General features: G+C 50.3%; 1 protein-coding gene across 9 annotated transcripts in view; it reads left to right on the forward strand.

Moving 5' to 3' along the window:
- The window catches only part of ICA1 (islet cell autoantigen 1), a 1066176-nt gene that overhangs the window by 616578 nt on the left and 425330 nt on the right, over window positions 1-24268 (forward strand). For all 9 annotated transcript variants that reach the window (XM_069648510.1, XM_069648512.1, XM_069648515.1 and 6 more), the window contains one exon: window positions 23274-23323. In XM_069648510.1, coding sequence (XP_069504611.1) covers window positions 23274-23323 — 50 coding nt within the window. The remainder of the gene's footprint in view (window positions 1-23273; window positions 23324-24268) is intronic.

Here is a 24268-nt window from a genome sequence, read left to right on the forward strand (position 1 = left end):
ATGGGTACGGATGACGGCAGTGACGACGGGACGGAGCTCCCATCGCCTCCAGCCCGATCCTCCACGCCCGACGAGATTGGGTCTTTCCACGCTATGATCGCAAGGGCATCTGAGCTTTTTCAGCTCTGACCCGAAGAGAAGAAGGAAGGTTTCCTTTACCAACGGCGCGGCCAAGAGGAAGACAGTCCTCGCTTTGCCTCTGTTGGATGACATCTGGGACGAGGGTCTCAGCCTTCTCAAGAACCAGTCTATGACGCCTGCCAAGAGGGATCGGTACGAGAAGAAGTACCGGGTCCCGACATGGCCCCTTTGTGCCTTAGGGTGCAACCGACCCCTGGCTTGGTTGTCTCAGCGGCGGCCAAGAAGAAAGCGGGGGGGGACATCGGCCTCAACGTCAACTTCCCCGCCGGTCGGCAAAGGAAAGAAGCTGGATGCAATGGGACAAGGAGTTATCTCGTCGGCGGCAACAACGATTAAGGCGGCCAACGCCCTCGCGATCATGGCCCACTACGACAGGGAGTTATGGTACAATATCTCCCCCCTGTTGGACTTCCTACCGGACGACAAGAGGGCTGCGGCCCTGGAGATCCTGCAGGAAGGTGAGGTGGCGTCAGACCATGCCATAATGGTGGCAACGGACATTGCCGACACCTGTTTCCCCCAGCTAGGCAACAGTGTTTGCCTCAGACGACGAGGGTGGCTCAAGGCGACGGATTTCCGCCAGGACGTACAAGCCAAGGTTTTGGACATGCCGTTCGACGGGAACAACCTGTTTGGGAAAACAGTGGATGAGTCCCTCCAAGCCATCAAGGCGGACACAGAGACGGCTAAGGCCCTAGGAGTTCTCCAGCAACGAAGGCCATCCTTTCGGAGCTCCGGAGGTAAGCAGGGTGCCTCCAAGGGATTCGGCGGTGGCTCCTCTACGTACCGCCAAGCGGCCCGCTCCTCTTCGCAGGAAGCCTATAGAGGACGAGGCAAGTTGGGTGGATCCCGCCGTCGTCGCCAGGGAGCCCAAGGCGGCAAGGCGTCCTCCAAGCAAAATTGAACCGACCGTGGCGTAGGGCCCCCACCGAAACACCCCGGTGGGAGGACAGCTGGCGAAGTTCGTCAGCATGTGGGAGTCCATCTCCACTGACCGTTGGGTGCTGGACGCCCTGGCCCAGGGGCACGCCCTCAAATTTCTAAATAAAATGCCCCCGCTTTCCTCCCGTGGCCAGGAAAGAAAACCACGTCCCTCAACTACCATTGGAAGTAAGGGCGATGCTCAAGAAAGGTGCCATGAAGTTCATCCCAAAGAGGCTCAGGGGCTCCGGAGTATACTCGAGGTACTTCCTCGTGGAAAAGAAGACAGGAGGGTGGCGACCCATCCTGGACCTGCGACGACTGAACAAGTACATCAAGGCACAGAAGTTCCGGATAGTTACCCTCCAGCACGTGCTGGGACAGCTGGAGGAGGGTGATTTCCTGTCGTCGTTGGATTTGGAGGATGCATACTTTCACATTCTCACTCTAAAAGGACACCGGAAGTTCCTCAGGTTCGTTGTCCAAGGGCGGCACTACCAGTTCAAGGCCCTCCCGTTCGGAATGAAGATGAAAACCCTGGGTGCCGACAAGTGCCTCGCTCCAGTGGCGGCGCGGCTGCGCCTGCAGGGGATCCACGTCTACCCCTACCTGGACGATTGGCTCATCCGCGCAATGACAAGGGAGCTCGCTGTAGAACACACAGTGAAGACCATCCAGCTGCTCGCGGACCTGGGGTTCTCCATCAACTTCCCCAAGTCCCACCTGGTCCCCTCTCAAGTCGAACTATTTCTGGGAGCCAAGCTCGACACAGTGGCGCGTCTGGCCTCGCCGTCGGAGGTAAGGACAAAGGCCATCCTTGGCAAGGTGCAGTGTCTGCTGGCCAGGGACGTGGCCAGGGTGAGGTCCATCAAGTCCCTCCTCGGGATGATGTCCTCTTGCATTTATTTTGTGCGCCTGTGCAGGCTTCGGATGCGCCCTCTACAGGAGTTCCTCGACGCCTGCTGGATTCAAGAGACGGGCAGCTTTGAGTACAGGATCCCTCTCAACGAGACATTCCGACGAGCGATCTGGTGGTAGGGCACCCGCGCTCATCTAGTGGCAGGGACAGTCTTTCAGACCCCAGCTCACCAGGCGACGGTGACGACGGATCCCTCCCTGGAGGGGTGGGGAGCGCACATCGGAGATCTTCACGCGAGAGGCCTTTGGCTCCCAGAGGAGAAGCCACTCCACATCAACATCCTGGAGCTCCGGGCAGTGTTCTGGGCCCTCAGGTCCTTTCTCCCGTCCCTCAAGGGCAAGGTAGTGGAATCTTCACCGACAACACCACCACGATGTTCTACATCCGGAAGCAGGGCGGAACCAGATCCCCAGCCCTATCCAAGGAAGTCCAGGATCTGTGGCATTGGGCCATTGCTCAAGGGATGTTTCTGGTGCTGTTTCATCTGGCAGGGATAAAAAGCACCATCGCCGACTCACTCAGCAGAGAGCTGCGCTCGTGCCACGAGTGGGAACTACGCCAGGATCAAGTGGACCGACGCTTTCAGCGATGGGGCAAACCCCAGATTGACCTGTTCGCGACGGCGACAAACTCCATGTGCTAGAGGTTCGCCAGCAGGTTTCCCCAACCGAGGAGCATGGGCGATACTTTCTCATTCCCCTGGGACAGCCTGTTCTTATATGCCTTCCCTCCGTTGCCGTTGCTGCTCCGACTCATCAACCAGCTCAAGAGGTCCTGGTGCAGTATGATCCTCGTCGCACCGGAGTGGCCGAGGCAGATCTGGTTCCCGGACTTTCTGGACTTGTCGGCGTCCCTACTGGTCAAGCTGCCGACGGACGCAGATCTTCTTTCCAGAGAAGGAGGCGCCATCCTTCATCACGACCCGGAGTCGCTGAACTTGCCGTCCTGGCTCCTGCAGCACTAGAGTTTGGAGGGTACGATATCCCGGCTGACTGCAGAGAGGTTCTTGCAAAGGCCAGAGCGTCCTCAACTTTCAAGTGCTATGGACATAAGTGGAAGAGGTTCTCTGTCTGGTGCTGTGCACAGAAGATTAACCCTCTGCGGATTACGGCCGTACCTACTGTCGCTGGCCAAGGATGGACTAGCTCACGCTTCCATCAAGATACATCTGGCTGTTATCTCTCGATACACCAGAACTACGGGACGGGCGTCCTTGTGGTCTCATCGCCTGGTGAAGGAATTTATGAAGGCACTGTTCCGATCGTTCCCGCCGGTGAAGGCTCCTGCCCCGGCATGGGAACTCAACGTGGTGCTGTCTAGGCTCATGGGGGCGCCATTCGAGCCTCTGCATTCGGGGCCGTTGGAGTTCCTGTCGTGGAAGACAGCATTTCTTGTGGCCATCACCTCAGCACGACGAGTGGGAGAGATCCAGGCCCTATCCTGCAAGCCTCCATACTTGAACTTGACTTTTCACGACATGCGGGTGGTGCTGAGCACGCATCCCTCCTTTATGCCCAAGGTGCCGTCGGACTTCACCTCAACGAGCCCTTTGTGTTACCAGTTTTCTTCCCGTCGCCTTCGTCGCCGGCCGAGAGGACTTTGCACTCGCTGGTTGTGGCTAGAGCGCTGAAGTTCTACGTGGACCGCCCAAAGAGTTCTCGTAAGACGTCACAGCTGTTTGTGAACTTTGGACCTGTGAACCAAGGGAAGGCTCTCTCGAAGGCTTCCATTTCCAGATGGCTCTCGGGCTGCATCATGCACTGTCACCGTTTGGCAAACAGACCGTTGCCCGGCTGTCCGAGAGCCCATTCGACCAGAGCGATCGCTGCTACCACAGTGTTCTTGTCTGGTGTGCCCCTGCTGGACATCTGCAGGGCTGCTACGTGGAGGTCGACGCACACCTTCAAGAGATTCTACTGCGTCGGCCGGGATTCCAGGGAGGAGTCCAGAGTCGTCCAAGCAGTGCTGCGCAGCCTGTTCGCCTGAAGGTGGGCCTGGTGAGGAGGTAAGAGTGCTTAATGTTGAGTTTATGTAATGCTTAATGCCTTTGCCACCTCCCGTGGTTGTGCATGTGTGTACTGCTGTGTATTCTTATATTCATGAGCATGTGAATCCATGCCAGACCCCATGCTGGAGAAGGAACAGGTTACTTACCTGTAACTGTTATTCTCCAGCATGGGTCTGGCATGCAAACCCTCCCTCCGACCCCTCTGCGGCTCTTCACTTGGTCATACTGCCACTTTACGTGCTACCAAATCTGAAGATGGCTGCCAGAGGCGGGGCTTGGGGAGAGGGCAGTCATTCGCCGGGGGCAGTATGACCCAGAGACCAGTGATTGGTTACTACTAAGCAAGACAGATCAGAAACGAAACTGATACTGATTTTTCCTTTACCGAGGATTCCCAGCCTGACGACGGGGAATATTCATGAGCATGTGAATCCATGCCAGGCCCATGCTGGAGAACAACAGTTACAGGTAAGTAACTTGTTCCTTCAGTCCTTTTCAATCGAATGTATTCAACCCTTTTGAATTCGACCCTTTGACTGGACACCGAATTGGAAGCCATCAACCTCTCGGTGGAGCCTGCATGCTCCCAGATGCCCGCCCCCCCCGGTGCCGAAAGACAGGCCACTGGCCCTGTTATGGTGAGATCACACCCGGGCAACAAGGGCACACATGCACTACGTGTACTCAATCACACAAACCCTAAGGGTTCTTCGGCTGAGTCATCAAAGAAGCACTCGACAGCCACAGGACTGCTGAAAATGTCAACAGCAGCTTCCGAACCTTGCGCTTAGACACCCTCCATGCAACCACATTTGCGGCATGCAACTGGTCATCCTTCGGGAATGGGCATTCCCTCTAAAAAAAAACACACTATCGTCGACACGCCATCCAAGTGCGCACAAGCGCCTAAGGACCCAGTGGAGTCACCGACCATGATTGTGCCTTCGGAAATCATTACGTGGCAAAGGAGTACAAATGCACCCTCCCTCACCGAGAGGACTATTCCGATGCCCCCCAGCCTCTCTCTAAGGCCTTATTGGGAGAATACTGGCAGCCCTTCCCTTCCCTTCTCCTGCTCATTCAGCTTCCTCTCTATGGACTAGGGAAAGATTTGAGCAATATATGGACAAAATGTCCCAGTTCATTGACTTTTCTAACCAATATATTATACCAAAGAGACCTAGGGAAGTGGACTCCTGCCCTGTTCCCTCAAAATTGCAGAAACTCCCCATCTCTGCACAGGGACACCAAGAAGATGCCTTGAATATCCCAGATGACCCAGCCAAGGAGGATTCTTATGAAGAGCTTAACCCCTATGATCAAGAACCAGCTGATCAGGACCCAGACTGCGATCAGGCGGAGGACCAGAGCCCTTGGCTTACACCAACGCATACCGCTGACCCGGACGTCATCTGTCTAGATCCCCCTTCTACTCCTCCACAAAAAAATTCATCACAGGTTGACAACCAGATGCTGCTCAACTCCTTTTTAAAAAGAGCAGCCGACCATTTTAAAATTGCAACACACGAAGCCGCTCCAGACGTGGAGGATATCCTCACGGAAAAGGCTCCAAGCCTTTCCTTTGCTAAATTCTATTAAGAGGTGGCTGGCTCCTTTTTTGCTGTCCCCATCTCTCACACAGGCAGTTAACCCCCAGGTTGAGAAATGAGTTTGCCCATCACCCTCTGACTCCACTGGTCATGCCACTCCGGACTCCTTGGTTGTTACAACCACTCTAAAGAGGGCTGGGGTACCACTGTCTTCAGGAGAGTCCCCTCCGGACAAAGACTGCAAGAAGCTTTACGCCCTGGTTAAGTCGGTCACCGCCTCTGCGGCCTGCTCCACAAGGATCGCAAATAACACCACGCTCCTGGCGAGTTACAGTGATGTCCAGTGGGGTCTAGCGCAGGATGGTCTTCAGGATGTTCCAGAGCCCGCCTGCTGGCGGTCATGGTTGAAGGCAGACAAGTAACCCATATCCTACTGAAAAACACACTGGACTCGGCTGAAAACCCTAGACGCACCCTCGTCCAGGGTACCCTACTTAAAAGGCATGCCTGGTTAAAAAATTCTGGGTTCAAACCCGAAACTCAGGCCTCTCTAACAAGCCAGTGGAGGATTACAACCTTTTGGGGAAAGCGGTTGATGACGCCCTAGAGACGGCAGAGAAAAAACACAAGGCTCAAGTCACTTCGCCAGATCACAGCTAAGCCCTTTCACCAGCGTATAGGCTCTAATGCACGCCGGTCCTTTCATGGCCAATCCTTCTCCTGCTCGCTCCAGGGGCAATACAGCGTAGGGAATACTCCTTGGTCCTCCGGTCAAGGCTCCTCTGGTAACTTCTTATACCAGCAAAGAGGCTATCGTAGGGGCAAGGGTAGAGGCAGAAACTCTACTCCTAGAGGCTCCCTGGTCTCCACCTTAGTGACCTACCGGTTGAGGTCCCCTCCCACGCTTTCCTGGGCGGGGTCACCCGTCTTCATTCATCCACGCCTAAGAGGGGATCACATCAGACCATTGGGTACTAAAGACTGTTGCCCACGGGTATTATATCGAGTTTCTCCGACCACCTCATTACCACGCACTGAGAAGCAGCCACCTGTCGCCAGAACACCTGCGCATCCTGCTGCAAGAAGTTCAGGTCCTGCTGGAAAAGGGCGCCATCGAAGTCGTCCCCCTTCTCCAGGTAAACAAGGGTATTTATTCAGTGTACTTCCTTGTACCCAAAAAGGATCTCACAATGCGCCCTGTTTTAGACCTGCGAACAAGTATGTCAAACCTCGAAAGTTGAGTATGACACTTGTGGAGGTAATCCCATGCTGCAGCAGGGGGATTACATGGCCACATTGGACATGAAAGATGTATACTTTCATATTTCAATGTTGCCAGTGCACAGAAAGTACCTCAGGTTCATGATAGAGGACACCCACTATCAGTTCAAGGTTCTCCCCTTCAGCATTGCCTCAGCCCCAAAGGGTATTTGCAAAGGTACTGGCGGTAGTAGCAGCTCATCTGCGCAGTCAGTCCATCCCAGTCTATCCCTACCTTGACGACTGGTTTATAACAGGGGATTCATACGGAACATGCCGTAGAAATGCCAAGACAACGGTAAATCTGCTCTTCAACCTAGGATTCTCTATCAACGAGAAAAAAATAGTCTAAACTCCAGCCAGGTCAAACAGTTTCTGGGGGCTCTAATACAGACAAAAGACAGGCTTGTCTTTCCCTCCAACTATAGGGTTCAAAACATGCTGTTCCAGATCCCTCACTAGGTAGCCAGTCATCGGGTGACTGTACGCAAAGCCATGCGACTGATGGGGATGATGGCTTCCTGCGTCTACCTAGTTCCTCACGCTCGTCTGCGCATGCGCCCCATGCAAGACTGGCTCTCCAGCCAATGGTGTCAGGCCAGTGGGACGATTTAGTGGTTGTCTCGGCAACCCTCGTCCAGTCTCTGCAGTTGTGGTCAAGGGAAAACCTTCACCACTCCCACACTGGAAGCCACTCTCACCACAGTTGCATCTCTAACAGGGTGGGGAGCTTACCTCCAACAGACACACCGCGTGTGGTCTCCAGCAGTAGCATCCAATCACATCAACCTGTTGGACCTGCTAGCAGTGCTCAGGGCTCTGAAGCCCTTCCAGACACACCTCCAGGGGAAAACAGTTTGTCCTCATGGACAGTACTACAGCCACGTGCAACTTAAACAAACAAGGGGGCACTCACTCCTAGGGCTGTCCCAGATGTTTTGGGACAGTTTGAAGTGGGCACTCAAACACATGTTCCTCCTTTCATAACATGTTCCAGGGGAACTGCATCTTCTGGCAGACATACTCAGCAGAGACTTCCTCCTACCCGTAGGCACCTTTTTCACAGCAGCCCACTCTGCTTTGGTGAGATCATCCCCACAAGATTCTGGAGCACATATTGATGGCATCCACAGTCATGGCCAGTAATGCTTCCTCCATGAGGTTCTTTCACTGAGTGGATTGGTCCCCTTTGTCAACTTTCACATGCCTCTCGGTCACTCATTTGACACTTGGCTATCTCAAACCAGGCAGCCTTATTGGTATCCTTCCCAGCTTGCCGCCTCAACTTCCTGAACTCCAGCGCTGTGGATTACTTTGCAGGCGGTGTGTGAGGACCACTTGAAATGTCCAGGGATGTCCTCTTATTTTAAAGGCCCTATTAAGGAATTGCAAACTCCACATGCCCCAGTGACCCTCTTACCAGTTCCTCTCATACAACCAGCGCCACAACTGTTTCCTTTGCCTACAGTGGGAGTTTCGGCATCCCCATGTGGACCTGTGGAAGAAAGTGTCACAGTGGAGCCTCGAGCAGACAATGATGATAATATGGAAACTGCTTGTCCTGGCCCAGTCATGGTGGATACCACCTCAGGACCCGAATGAACCATCCAACATTCCATGAGGGGCTTGGAGGAGTGTCAGAAATTGTAGGCCTCCCTACTGTGGTGGAAACTCCTGCAGAAGCAGGAGTGTTGGCCCTTGAGAGATTGGATAAGTCGGGAGTCGTGCTGCGAAATAATGTGATGGAGACCTGTAAAATCTGGAGCAAGCCTCATTCTGCAGCCCCTATAAACAAGAAATTGGAGATTAGCTATTGGCAACAGCCTGCTGATGCAGTGGGTATGACTGTAGCAGCAGTATCACTGTTGTATATGAGAGGAACATCTTTTTCTTCCTATTCCTTGGTATCCTCCTGCAACGCACTGAGGAAAAGAGGACCGACTACTTAATTTGCTGGGTATAAAAGTTTGCACTACCTCAGCTCTACAACTTTCTCAGGCTAATGCCTTGCTGGCAGTGGCCAACCGGTGATTATGGAAGATTTTCAATGGGTCCTTCCTTGGGATAAGCAGGAAGCTTTGAGTGTCCGTGCCAGGTTGATATCACTCAAGACCTCCATGAAGGGTCAGCTCGCCGCATAGACATAGCCTCCACAGGCATGTGCATTAGTGCAGATATGAGGAGAATGTCTTGATTGAGGTCTTACACAGTATGTACAGGAGAAGATCCTGAGCCTCCCTTTTGAGGACCCAGATTTGTTTCATAGCTCAACAAATGGAGAGCTTGTCATGCTTAAGGCTACCACACATACGGAAGAATCCATGATGAGGTCACCTCCAAAGCAATTCGACTTACCTTGAAAACGCCAGAATTTTGATCAAGAGCCTCTGGTCGGTTTTGGAGACTTTTATGAAAGAAGGTAGAGCAGCCTCATTGTTGCCCAACATCCTCCAGACAAAACGACAGTCATCCAAAAAGGGCTTATTTCAACAAGCCTACACACTGCTCTCCCACGCTGAGATGAAGCAAAAATGAGGGGGGTGTTTGAGTCCATAAGTGTCTGATAGAGGTCAGAATAATAGCTTTTGTGGCAGGGCGGTTTGCCATTTCAGAGGATTTTTGGGTCGTGACGATAGCCTCCAGGTGCTACAGCTTGCCACCCCTTGCCTTCTTCCCATCTTCTTCGCCAGGTCTGTTCCTCCATGTTTCAACATAAAGGTACAGAAGGTCCTGGTCATGAGGACCTTGGAACCAGTTCCTGCCACGAAATGGGCAAGGGATCCAAACCAGGGTCCTCAATGTTAGAAAGGCGGCAGGCCCGAGAACAGCCTTGCCAGCTATTCAAATCTTGATCCGATTGTTGTTCCATCCTGGGTTCTGTCAATCATGGTCACTTCATTGGTTTTCATTGGGACTCCATCAAAGCCATAGTTTTCCCTATATTGGAAAAGATGAGACATCAGTTTTTGAGCAAGATCCATTTGTTGACCTGGTGGTTTCGGCATCTCCAAAGTCTGATGGCCTTGTGTGTTCTGGCTGTATCTCTGGCAAGGCTTCGGACGAAGTGCCAGCAGGTACATCTTTTTGAACTTTAACCCAGAGTTACCACCCTGCCAGTAAGTGGCCAAGAGTATTGTGGATACACCCTACGCTTATTGTTTCCCTCACAATCACTTTGTTTTAGGAGACCATCTTCTTTTACTTATTTCTCACTTTTGCTCCTACAAACTGTGGAGCATGAGTTTTGTCATTGCCCTTTTTCAGCTTTCCTAACTCAGTGATGAAATTGAATTCTTTCTAGAAAAGGAAAACTAGTGTCAGCGGACAGTGGGGTAGTTTGATGGGAGACACCTAATGTTTTGTCAGCTGCATGTCTATCCATTTCTAGGGAAGGTGCCGCTAAAGACAATCTGCAGGAGCATGAATAAGTCTAGAGAGATCGCTGAAGGTACATGAGATGCAGCACATGCATACTGCAGATCCCAGCATGCTTGGCCAGATTAGAGCCAAACTAGAACTTGCTCCACTGTTCCACTGCCTCTAGAGAGTTCAATATCCCTGGTGCAAGGGGGTATAGGTAGCTACAGTTCAGTTTAGCTAGCGATATAATTTATCTTACCAGTTGAATGACATCTTAAGCTATGGTCGCATCCAGCCTGTTAGTGAATTCCATATATGCATAGTCTTGGGTTTGTTACAGCATTTTCCTGAACTTAATTCTGAAAAGGGAATATTTGATTTCAGAAGACGGCCAGTATGTTTTTAGCAAGGATGCTTCTAAAAGAAACCGTGGTACTTAATGTATTAGTATACATTAAAAATTAAAAGCCTATATAACCATGTTGGGGAAAGTTCTTAGCATGCAGCAGAAGTCTTCAAATAGTGTGCTGTTGGGGGGCGCTGTTGCGCGCGATAGAAAGTGGCAGCCTGAGGGAGAGTTCCAGCTCTTGAAAAAATCCTGTCGCTCGAAAATCCTTCCATTGCCGTCCTGAACGCTTAAAAAAGACAGAATTTGGAGGACTCCGGGAGCAGGCACCCGAAAAATCAAGCAGATTGGTGACTGCGAACCCCTCACAATCGACGGGAAGAGTTCTGGCGGTCGGGAGGAGCTGGCGAGGCAGACCGCCGGCTCCACAGATGAATCACTGTGTGCCAGTGGTGCGCCGAGTGAGGTGGGCCGCTACGGGGGCCGTGCGCGATGGCAGCTTTCTTGCTGTTGGTCCGGAGAGAGGGGAGGCCACCGCCACCAGCAGCTACGCTCGGCGAAGGAGCTCGGCGAGGGAGCCGGGCGTGCAGCAGGCCGCAAGGACGAAGGTATCGGAGGCGACCCCGAGGCGGTGATACGCGCGGTGCCGCATCTGCAGCGGCGGGACAGCCCATCTGTCCCCGGCGCTGGCGGGCCATGTGAGACACGGAGGGAAGACGTGCAGGAACAGGGGGGCTCCGTGTTGTGCCCCCCCATAACAAAGGGCAGCGGGGCCACCTCCCCACCATGATGACGTTGGGGCCACGCCATAACCCTCCGGCGAGTTGCGGAAGTAAACAAAGACACAACTTGAATACTTTTATTGAAATGAACTTCTTTCAAAATCCTATGCAAGAATATAAAGAAAGAAGATAACGCCCCGTCGAACGACGCAGGGAACGCGGCGGAGGTCGCTAAGAGAACTCCGGCCGCAGCTGACTTCCGGGGCCTAGCCGGAGGAGATCCTGGTCCCGCTGCAGAAAAAAACATGCAGTAGGCCAATTGTACCTGCACCACCCACCTTGCTGGCATCCTCGAACATCTTTATAATAGCATGTAACACGAGGAAGGACACAATCCACCCTAAAGTCTACTCTAAGGCCGCGCATCACGCAACATGGGGCGCACAGAGAGGAAAGACACAGGAGGGGGAAAGACTGGCCCAATGGACTCCTTCGTCAACTCCCAGCCACAAAGGGCGGCCGACGGGGCACCACAAGACCACGGCAAGCAAGGGGAAGACCCCCTACAGCATCTGATGACACTGGTCCAAAATGAATTAATGGCAGTAAATGTAAAACTCAATGACATAGTCGCTACAATTGGATCCCTGAAGGCCCGGGTGGAGAAGGAGAGCACGCGAATCACAGAAGCGGAGGACAGGATAAGCACGAAAGAGGACACCATCCTACAACACAGTCGAGACATAGCCCACCTCCAGACAGAGCTGCGAAAAACACAACATAAATGCGAAGATTTGAATCAAGATCTTGGAGGAACAACATCCGGATTGTTGGAATCGCGGAAACGTTTTGGAAAAACGACATGGAAAGGCAAGTGGAAAACCTGTTGAGAAACATCCTGGGAACAGACTTTTCCCAAACATTTCCTGGTGGAGAGGGCCCATCGTACGCTGGTACCAGTACCTCCCCGCACACTAATAGCTCGCCTTCTCAACTATAGGGACAGAGACTTAATACTCAGACTGTCCATAGAGAAAGGCACTTTACATTTTGAGCACAACAGGATCCATATATATCCGGATTTCTCCACCGGTATACAGGCGCAGAGGCGATCCTATGAACCAGTTAAAAGACAGTTGCTAATGCGCAATGTGCCGTAAGCCCTCCTCTTTCCAGCGACAATGAGAATACAGTATGGAGGGCGAGCTCATTTTTTCGAAAACCCCACGGAAGCCATGCAATAAGTAGAAACCTCCCTCCATCCCACTACCTCCCAGAGACCGGATGGTTGACCAGAACGCCAGACCGCCACTCGGAGAGGAAATGCTGGATGCGGCTGATTGACCAGGGTACGCTGTCTGCGCTAAACACAAATCAGCAGGTGAATATTTGTTCTTTTCTTCCTAGAGGAGTGGCCGGCTCCTCACTCCTCTGAGCAAAGAAATTTTATAACATGGACGGACTGGATAAAAACTTAGGTTTTTTGAGCCGAGAGCCTCCATCGGGGTGAGCCAGGTGCAAGCAACGACCCTCAGGAAGGTTCCACCAGTTTAAAGGGGTGAGCAACATGGGGAGGCATTGTGAAGTTGGGGGGAGATGATGTGGGAGGGGGGCTGAAGGATTACGCGATGTTTAGCTCCGTTGAGAAACTCAGGCAGGGGTGGGGGGACTGGGGGTTTGGGACTCAGTTGGAGGAGTCCTACAAGTTAAAAACTGTGGTGACATTGCAGCGCATGGAACTCTCCTGAGTAACCGTAAATTTAAAGACATAACAAGGATATACGGACATGGTTGATCCTGGTATGAAGGCCCAAGGGCTCAGACTTAAACTTCTTACATGGAATGTCCGGGGACTGAACAACCGAACTAAGCTACAAAAGGTGGGAGCTTATGTTACTCGGCACCATCCCCAGATAATTATGTTACAAGAGACTCATGCGCTCCAGAAGGTTAACACCAAATTCTTGAAAGGGTGGGTTAAGCATAGATATTATACTGAATACTCTTCGCAAGCCAGAGGAGTGCTTGTCTTAATCCACCCCACAATGGGGTTCAGATTGGGGAAAAGTAAAATTGACCCTGTGGGTCGCTACGTAATAGTGTGGGGCAACATCGCTGGGGTAGAACACTTATGGTCCGAATTTAGATGACCCAGATTTCTACACTGATGTAATGCAGGAGGTGGGCTACTCTGGGGGTGAGCACATATTGCGGGGGGGAAATTTCAATACCATACTGGATACTGCCCTAGATCGCTCCACATCCACATATCGCAATCCTACAAAAAAAAACGGCTGTTATGCTACAACAAATAATGTCACAATCAACACTGGCAGACGCATGGAGAACTTTGCACCCCCACCAAAGGCAGTATTCCTTTTACTCCTCTGTGCATGATACCGAATCCCGTATAGATTACTGGTTGGTCTCTGCGTCCTTAGCAAACCATATCGATAACAGCAAAATACTTCCCCTGACCTTGTCAGACCACTCCCCCGTCCTGTTGGATATGACACTAGTTGATCTAAAGCCAGGAGGTGGAGAATGTCCCCTGGCATACTTGAAGACCCCGCAGTGGCAGAGGAATTACACACTGAGGTAGAACACTTCTTTGAAATCAATAGGAACTCTGTTGACAGCCCTGCAACATTGTTGGAGACATTTAAGGCATGGATAATGGGGATACTGATTTCCAAATCCACGGGGCTGCTGAAGGCGGTTAGAGGGGAATTGGCCGAAATAGAGAAGCGACTGGGGGTGCTGGAACAGCGATACACAGCCAAGCATGAAGATGGTACCCTCGCAGACATAAATAGTGCCCTACAAGAATTTAATAAACTAGCTACCAGGGAGCTACTGTACATGGCTACTCCAATTAGAGCGCGCCGGTATGACGAAGGAAACAGGGCAGGTCGCACCCTAGACAACCTATTGAAAACCGAAAGATATAGTAGCAGGGGATGGCACAGTAACCACGAGCGAGGAGGGCATAAACAGAGAATTTACCCGATTCTACACAGAACTCTATGCCAACCACGATCTGAAAACTCCAGATGACATCCAGGAGTACCTAGGTAACATCAGGCTCCGGGCACTGTCAACAGAGAATAGACTACTGTTAGATCAGCCCATAACGGTAGATGAAATAAAAGAAGCATTTAAATCATTGGCTAATGGGAAGGCTCCCGGCTCAGACGGACTGGGGGCTGAGCTGCATAAGGTGCTTCTTGAAGAGCTGGCGCCGATGCTATTGTCAGTGTGGGAGTAGGCCATGGAGACAGGGACACTCCCAGTGTCTGAGAGGCCATAATAACAGTACTCCCCAAACCCAGACGCTCACCTAGCGAGATGTCCTCATACCGACCCCTCTCCCTTATAAATAGCGACGCCAAGGTATTTGCTAAAATCCTGGCTACTAGGCTCCTGCCCACCATGCCCATGCTGGTACACCCGGACCAGTGCAGATTTATCCCCACCAGATCAACAGCACTAAATCTGCATAGATTGTTTGGCTCAAATCAGACCAAAAGTCCAGCCGGTTGCAGTGTCCCTAGACGCTGAAAAAGCGTTCGACTCAGTGTCATGGACATACCTGTTCATGGTGCTTGGGAAGTTTGGAATAGGCCCATACTTCCTAAACTGTGTCAAGATACTATATCATAACCCGGGAGCCAGGGAACTGACCAACCGCACCATGTCAGAGCGGTGTGGGCTGGGCAGGGGTACAAGGCAGGGCTGCCCGTTTTCTCCCATCCTATTCGCCCTTACTATGGAACCGGTTGCAGCAGCAATAAGGGAACATCAAAAACAGAGGGGTATATGGATGAGAGGCCTGACCCAGTCAATTTCGCTATATGCAGATGACACCCTGCTCTATATCCGGGAACCGGACACACACCTGGGGCCTGCAATGGAGACCAGACATACATTTTCAGAGTATTCAGGATACAAAACTAACCTCTCCAAATCTAAAATTTTTCCCCTGACTCCTGCCACGACCTGTCCGGGCAACACACACAGCTTAACATGGTCCCCTGATAAGATAAGGTATCTGGGTGTGATTGTGTCGGGAGACAAGGCGTCCCTGCTCTCTAACAACCACAAGGCCCTGTTGACCACGATGGCTGCTAAACTCCGTTTTTGGGCTAAACTTCCCATTTCACTTATGGGCCGGATAGCTATATTGAAAATGGTCATTCTTCCCAAACTATTATACATTTTCACTAATATCCCGATATGGCCTGGTAGGAGATTCTTTGACACTGTTAGGCCCCTGGTGGTTGAGTTTGTCTGGAGTGGAGGGACGCCCAGAATGAAGTGGGAGAGGATGGTGGAACCCTACAATAAGGGGGGGGATAGCAGCCCCTGATTTTGAACTATACTGTTTGACAGCACAGGCTCAGTTCGTCAAACACTGGTATGATGAGCAAGATACTTCACCCCACATCGGCTTAGAAACACATGTTGTACGCCCAACCGACTTGAGGTCAGTCATCTTTAAGGCAAAACACAGAGATGAATGTCCGTTTGATCCAGTTAGCACTACTGTGGATGCATGGTCCAGAATTTACCGTAGGCTCGAACTGGAAACGAACTTCCCTGGTATACCGCCCACATATGATCCGGATGTGCGGAAGACATGGGATCCAGAGGGAGAGTTTAAAATTAAAGATATATTTCCTAATGGTAGATTCATAACGCTGGAGGAGTTCAAAACGGGGGTGGGAGGGGCCCAGTTAATGGTACTGCAATACCATAGAATGAAGTTTGCTTTTAAGGCTAGGTGGCCAATGTTCCCGGACGAACCCCCACCACACCCATGTCTGATAACTTTGTCAACCCGTACCGGAACTAGTGTCTCAGGCCTGTACATGGCCATACAGGCCAACACCCCATCGGCAAATATAATGAAAACTTCCTGGGAAACTGACCTAGGAGCTGTCATACCTGAAAAAACCTGGGAAAGGTACTGTGAACTGACCAAGAAGGTATCCATGAATGCAGGTCTCCTCCTAATTCAATTTAAAGTGTTAAACAAGTTACATTATACACCCCTAAAAATTGCGAAATTCACAAATGCTGGTACAAGTAGTTATCAGAAGTGTGGTGCAGACCGGGCAGATTCAATACACATGTACTGGAGCTGCCCTCGCATTAGTGTATTCTGGGGGGAGGTGGCGAAAATCTTAGAGGAGGTGACTCGGGTACCGGCGGACCTCACGCCGCAAAAATACTTATTTGGAGGAATAGGTAAACGGTCAGAAAAAACTAGAAAACTCTTTAATATTGCATGTGCGGTGGCTAAAAAATGCATCTTGAAAAATTGGAAGAGCATGCAGGCTCCACGGGCAAGCCACTCTGTTAAGGAACTGACGTATGTAAATGAATGTGAGGAACGCTATGTGATGTCACTCCCGAATTCAAGTAAACCTAAGGACATCTGGGCCCCGTTCAGGATGGATCTATGTGAGGCGGATTCAGATAACAGTAGCCCGACAGTGCCTAGTAATATGGTTGCTCCGTAGCACTATATCTCATGCTGTATACCTATATTGAATGATTCTGATTAAGCATGTATATGGAATGTCATGTTGTTGCAATATCGTATACCACAATGAATAAATAAAGTTTTTTAAAAAAAACGTGCCGGAACACAAATCTCCTGCTCGATTTTCTACTAATAGAAGATTAAATGCTCTTTAAAAAAAAAAAAAAAAAACAATAAAATAGTGTGCTGTTATGTTTTATTGGATTAAGTTCTGTGTCTCAAGTTTATCTTTTCTTTTCTACTAGCAGATCGGACTCTGTAAAGCAAACTGGACCCAAAGTTATAGATCATGTTGCAAATAGGTTTTTAGAGTATTTTCGTTCGCCGTCTTGTTCAAAGAATTTTGTTATACATTGAAGTAGTTCATACGGGAGTTTATCTGAAAAAACTGAATGAATGTTGTAAACCCACATATCTATGTAATTTAAGGAAATCTAAGAAAATGCATTTCTCACTCGAAAAATATATCTATGTATGTACAACATTTTAGTCTGCTGAGATATCACGTATGCAACATCTCAGATTAGTGAATCATGCATTTAAGTTTGTTGTGCATTGTTTGTCCCTTATTGTGTCACTTTGATGCAAAGCTTTGTAGTTGGAGCAAGTACTCCATCCTGTTGCGCACAGATGTGAGAATGGGGCACTCTAATACGATGCTGTGCAGATCGTTTTATAGAGACAAATGGTTTGCTTTGATTTATTTACATTGTATGAAAAAAATTAATATATAATACATTGTGTTCTTGGATGTTCAACTCTATGAACTACTTCTATGCATGATTGAATGTGATAAAGGACAAAACTGTAATATATCAAGATGTTTTTGCTATTTTTCACTTTGGTGTGTCCAAGTATAACCTGTTTTATGGTAGAATGTACAACCTTAATATGTGCCCACTAAAGAAACCCCCATTCAAATTTGAGCATGACGACACAACAGATAGAAAGGTAAATGCCTTGATTTTCTTCAATCTTTCTACTAGGGAGATCCGTTTAACCTTATTCTACCCCCAAAATAAGAATGCAGCCCTCCACTGCAATATTATTATACAGTCGCTCAGATTCTTACCAGATAATCACAATGATTACATTTTGAGCAGAAAGCCCTAGATTGTCCAATCTGTGGTTTCCAGGCCCACTGTGAACTTGCAAGCATGAAGAGACCATGTGGGCAGAACCTAACCCTTGGGAGAATGTGCAGATCCAGGAAGAAAATACTACAAAGCTGCTTTTTATATTTTCCCCTGCATCTGGCATCAGCAGAATGTGGTCTCATGTCTGATTTGTGTTATATCTAATAAATACTCATGGTATCTTCCAGTGTGTGTGTGTGTGTGTTGTGGTCACATGGCTCCCCATGTGACCACGTTAATAAAAGGTACGAGCTGTTTCCAGCTCGTCAGTCAAGACTGAAACTGGCTCCAGCGTTGTTCCTGTGAACACCATGCTGGTGCTGCGCTGCATGCGCTGGACCCAGGACAGGGCCCAGCACGAGCACGGCGCCCCTGCAGGGCAACGCCTACGAGGGTGATCCCTTAGCCATGTGATCATGGCTGCGATGGCAACCCCGGCTTGGGTGCCCCCATGGCTGGGGCTGCGATGCGCCGGGTGCCCCCGGCCACGTAGGTAGCTCCGGTGATCCGGAGCAGGTGGGGTAATCCCCAACCATGAGTCCGCGGCGTGATCGCCGCACAACCATTGCCCGTCGGGTGATCCCGACATGAGTATGGGGGCTGCCCGGTGACCCGGAGCAGCCCCCCCCCCCAACAATGGCGACGAGGATGCCGGGCCCCGCGTGCCCCGAAAACACATGCAGAGGCGGGACCATCTGAAACTGTGCCTGCAATGGAGGAGGCCTCTCCCCGACAACGGAGAGGAGAGGGTGGTGGCTGCGCAGGTGGCCGCCTCACAGCGAGTTGTGCCGCGGCAGCCGCATGATGGTTATGGCCCCCACCACCACCCGAAGGGAGGCAGCTGTTCCCCTCCCCGTGGGGAGCGAGAGTGCCGGCGGCATCGGCCGTGATGAGGAGGAGGCCGCAAGGAGGAGGCGCTGCCCCTCCCCCTATCCGCGTGCCACGGAAGAGCAGCGAACCTCGCCGAAGAAAAGGGTGCGGGCCCAACTCCAACGGGGCCCGCAAAGGAGACACGGATGGAGCCGCCTCCCCCAGCCGTGTGGAAGAGGTGTGATCCGCGGCGTCGGCCGCACGAAAATGCAAGCAGCCTTCGCCACGTGAAGAGGAAGCGGCAACAGCTGATGCCCCTCCCTGTGGGGAGAACTTTGAGGGCGGCGGTGACTGCGGTTGTGGGGAGGCGGAGCCCCCCCACCATCAGGGCCCACGAGGGCTGAACGGTGCTCTGGAAACCGGAGCAGAGAAAAAAGAACACAAACAAAAACGGACAAAATGAAAGCATCTGCCCTGAAATGAGGTGCTATCCCCTCCTCCCCACGGGAGTCACGACAACGAGGTGAGCTGCCGGCCCCTCCCCCACCCGCAAGGCGCGCTGTGTTGGCACCGCGGATGGGAGGGGGGACTGATGCAAGTAAAGGGGGGCCACCAAACAGCTGGCGCGGCCCCCAAGGGAGGCAGGCCCAAATACAGCTTGGCCCGCAAGGCAGAAGCGGAAGGTGGCAGAGCCCGCAGCAGAGGAAAAAAAAATAATTGCGCTGGCCCGGCCCGTGCCACACTCGATGGGCTCTGCCCCTCCCCATCCCTAAGCTGCCGACGTGAAAGGCGGCGTTGTACGCTGCGAGAGGGAGGAGGGGAATGACGCAGGCCCATCGCCAACTGGGTCCGCAAGAACAAAGAAAAGGAAATCTGGATTTGGCAGTATGTGCCGTTAATGCCCCCACCTGTGTGAAGGACCAACAAGATGGGCCCATGACCACCTGGGCCCGCGGGATGAAAAAAAGAAAAAAAAAATGTCTGCAGTAGTCCCACTAGTTGGGAGCATGACCTCACACCAGGCCGCAGCAGTGAGAATTTCCAGTGCTTCTGCCCACCACGGACCTCCGCATGGACTTTGTGCAGCATGCCAGGCCTCGGGCAAGGCCACCAACACAGCAGGCAATCGCCTCGGGGCAGGACCTGGAGTGAGGGCAGAATGCCCTGTCGTCCCACAGCAACAAGGAAGAGTGCCAGGTCAACAGCACTCCACCAGTGTCATCTTGCCACTAGCCTATGGTGCAAGGAGAAGGGGATGGGTTTGCAACACATTGGTGGTGGTTTAGGCACCCTCGGCGGCCTGCGGTTCAGGCATCTTGCCACCGGCATGTTTTTCCACCGTCTGCCCCCAGGAAAGTTGTGTAAGGAGAAACCTGCTGCCAGTGGACCATCACAGGCGCTATAGACTATGGACTTGGCCGATGTGGCCCCTGGGCCCCCCCCAGGTGCGGCTTTGCCGGTTGGTGACTAATTGTGACTGTACCAAAGGAACACTGGCGAGGGGATAAAGTGGCTTCCTGCAACTCCAAGGGTGCAGAGGATGGACATTGTCACCAACATCCCCCATGAAGACTCCAGGCCTGCAGAGTTAGACTGGTGTAAAATGGTTCGGTGGGTGGGAAGTGAAATACGGTGCACATTTGAACACGCGGCCTGCTTCACATGGGGCCAGTAGTTTTTAGTGTTGTGTGATCATAGAACCACTTACCCAGGTTAATAAAGTATGTGACAATTAGCAGAGTGGTTCAAATAGTAGTAGTTGTGGTTATGTTGGGATTGTTGGGGGTTTTTGTTTTGTCGTTATGGAAAAGGAGTGGTGTTGCATGTCACCCCTGTAGGGGGACATGGTATCTTCCAGTGTGTGTGTTGTGGTCACATGGCTCCCCATGTGACCACGTTAATAAAAGGTACGAGCTGTTTCCGGCTCGTCAGTCAAGACTGAAGCTGGCTCCAGCGTTGTTCCTGTGAGCACCATGCTGGTGCTGCGCTGGGCCCAAGGACGGGGCCCAGCACGAGCACGGCGCCCCTGCAGGGCAACGCCGTACGCGGGTTATCCCTTAGCCATGTGATCATGGCTGCGATGGCGACCCCGGGACGGGGTGCCCCCAGAGCCGGGGGCCGCAGTGCGCCGGGAGCCCCCGGCCACGTAGGTAGCTCCGGTGATCCGGAGCGGGTGGGGTAATCCCCACCCATGAGTTTGCGGCGTGATCGCCGCACAACCACTGCCCGCCGGGTGATCCCGACATGAGAATGGGGGCTGCCCGGTGACCCGGAGCAGCCCCCCCAAACATGCAGCACACCACGCACAGCTGCTTCTTATGTGCTGACCTGCACATACCAAGCTGGGGCCAGCCAAAAATGACTCCGGTTAAAGAGAAACGTGTACTTGTATCCTTTTAATTTAGTGTGACCGTGTATGTGCATCTTAAAACAGCATCTGACTCCAGTTTGGGAATGTGGAGCCATGTAGGGGATTATAGAGCTAGCAATTTGGTCTGCTTTATGCAGCAAGGTGAGCTGCATTCCCTGCAGTCCTCTGCCCAGCTTTGAGTGCCTTACAAATAAATCAATGTTACACTGCATAATTAGTTTCTTCATTGGTGGCCTATGCAGAGTATGGATAATCAAGTTTATGCCTTACCCAAGTTTCACTACCTCCATGCCTCGCATGCCAAGGCTGCGTCTCCAGTAACAGTGGGGGTTTTTGCAAGGACATCTAGAAGGAATTATTTATTTTGAGGTGGCAGTCGGCGTGTGTACGAACCGTCCACCTGGCCGGTTTCTGTGCGGCCCCTCCCCAGTGTATGTGTCAATCCCCACAGTCCCATGCCACAATTTGCATGTGAGCTCAGGCAACCCCTACACTTCATTATTATGGTGCTGGTGAAATGAGTGATGAGATGGAACTGAAGCTCAAGTGTGGATGTATGTGATTATTGCGACGGCCGAAAATGCCTTTTTTTTTTGTTGAAACCCTTTACACCACATATATATGCGAGGGGAGTTCCCCGCAGCCCCCCCATATTAATATTATACTCTAACCCCCACCCCACCCCATATATATGTGGTGTAAGGGGGGAGGGTTATAAAAAAGTCGACATTTTCGGCCGTCGCAATTCCCAGTTCGACATTTTTGTACAATTCCCTCAAGTGTCTGGTGGAAGCTGAGCCTTTCCACCGACCCTTGGCTGCTGCCTGTCGGTCACTACCAAAATGAATTGGGATTGTGTTTTGAGGGTAAATATGGGAGCTGTGTGAGTTGGTGTGTTTTGCTTTCTGTTCCTAAACTGAAATTAATGAGTGCCAATTAATGTTGCTTTGTAATGGGTGCCTACAAATGTAACGGTTTTGATGGCGAAGGTGCATGCATTTTCCGATAGTATTACATTTTACCCACTATTTCTCTCCCTTACACTTTAGCAACTGGGTGCAGTGTGGCCTTGTGGTTTCAGAGCTGCCATTAACACTATGCAAATCGTTTTTCTGTTTCAGGTCGCTTGGTGCTTTGGTTTAGAAAAAATAAAGTTCTATCCTCCAATATGTTGAATGCTCGGTTAGGTTTTGTCCTGCTTCTGACTTCTGTAGCAGCATAATGTCATTAGCTTTTCTTTTTAGTTACACAACTCCATTTGCAAATAGCCTTATAGACCTCGGAAGGGGGTTATGTTCGCTTGGGATAGTGACCCTTCTCCCCAACTTACAGCCTTCTGCTTCACCTCGGGCAATAGCTTGGGGCAAGTCATGCTTCAATCGTGAACCCTCTCATGGTCTTTAATTCCTAGTACATTCACATTTAAAAGTTAGGTTTTCCTCATAGAAGGTACAGGATAATGGGTCTTATTTAATGGTCAAAGTAACCTTTCAACTGTGTCTAACAATTACCCATTTCCGAGTTCTCCCATGTCAGAAAGACTAAGGCTGTTATATGTCCAACTTATTTGTTTTTGTTCTTCCATTTGTGGAGTGTGAAATACATTTTAAAAAGTGGTAAACTAAGTGGAGCATTGAGGACAAAGAGCTGTTTAAGGCCATGCACCATCATAACATGGGTTATCAATATTTTAGGGATGACATAAGTGTATTCAAGCAGTGGGGAAGATGGGAAATACTTGGGGTGGAACATTGCATGATCATATTGCTACTTCCGATTGTGAAAATGTTATACTAAACAGGGTTCTTTTTATGGATGGTTGGTTATGGGTAGTGTGGTTCACATAAGTTTAATATTTGATGCACCGGGCATGGTTAAGCTTAACATTTCATTCTTCCTTGACCAATATCCAGTGCAGCGCTTTTTAGCTGTTTTGATAATGAATTTGCATGTCAGAAGTGACAGGACGCATGGTATTGTGCCCTTTTGCACTTTCATTGTGGTCTTGGATGCCAGTCCCTGCCGCTTAATGTGGATCTCTATGCGCCATTAATTTCAGGATCAGTATCGGAGCCACAAAAACTCAATGTTTGCTTTGCCACTGATTGCTTATAGAATGCTATGGTTTCTTTGTAAACACTTTGTAAACATTAACACTTTTCCCTATTTTATGATTTATAGGTTGATTTCGCTAGAAGAGGAAAACCATAGAAATGAATCCAACATTTTGGGTATGTTTCATTCAAATGAGATAAATTAAAATGGTCTAACTTAGAAATGTTGGCAGCATGTAAATGATACAATATTACAACACAGAATGAGTACACCAGCATCTTATGTCATTTGGTCAGTCAACTAGAGCAGATTACAAACTAGTAGTTTTAATTTGAATTCTAATGCAGGTGTGGATACAGTTGGTTATCCCTGAATTGAGGACTTGTCTTCGTTTGATTTGGGTTTGCTGCTCCATTACAACTAATGGGTGGTGATCATTATTTGCATGTTGATTTGAGGTAGGGGTTCTTGTACTGAGAATCTAGAATTGCTTTTAACACCACAATCCTCAAACAGAAATTCCAAGCACATTTCTTCAGAGAGTGGTTCTGTGAGTCGTCAGCCGGAACTTTCCTTTAATTTGTTGCCCAAATTTGCACGAAAACAGTGTGATGACCTGAATGTAGTGTTATACAAACAATTAATAACAATAATGGAAAATAACATATATCAATTTTGCTATGTTTCGGCCCGCACTAAAAGGGTAATTTCTCTTTGTTTCTGATGTTCCAGAGAGGAGGGAGTAGTCGGTAGCAGTTGTTCATGGGCATGTGTATATCCCGACTGATATCTGCCCAGCTAGAGCATAGCATTTGATAGATCATTTGTATTCTGTTTGAGACTTTAATATGCTATCTTGATGTTAAATGTATTTTTTTCACTTAACGTTTTATTGACTGCTAATATTCACATGGTTCTTAGAGCAGAACCAAACTGGCATTGCATTCATACCCATTCTGTAGAGCCTAACACACGTTTTCTCGCCCTTAAAAATGTGGACAAACAACATAGTTGAAACTCAAAAGCTTCCACATGCACCTATCCCAGAGTTGAGTGAAAGAGCTGGCCAACAATCGGAGCCAGTATAGTTCTGATAGAAGATGCTTAATTTGAAACTTATC

This window comes from Ambystoma mexicanum, chromosome 2q, assembly GCF_040938575.1.
Source record: "Ambystoma mexicanum isolate Mex_15411 chromosome 2q, UKY_AmexF1_1, whole genome shotgun sequence".
In the NCBI taxonomy this organism is placed as follows: Eukaryota; Metazoa; Chordata; class Amphibia; order Caudata; family Ambystomatidae; genus Ambystoma; species Ambystoma mexicanum.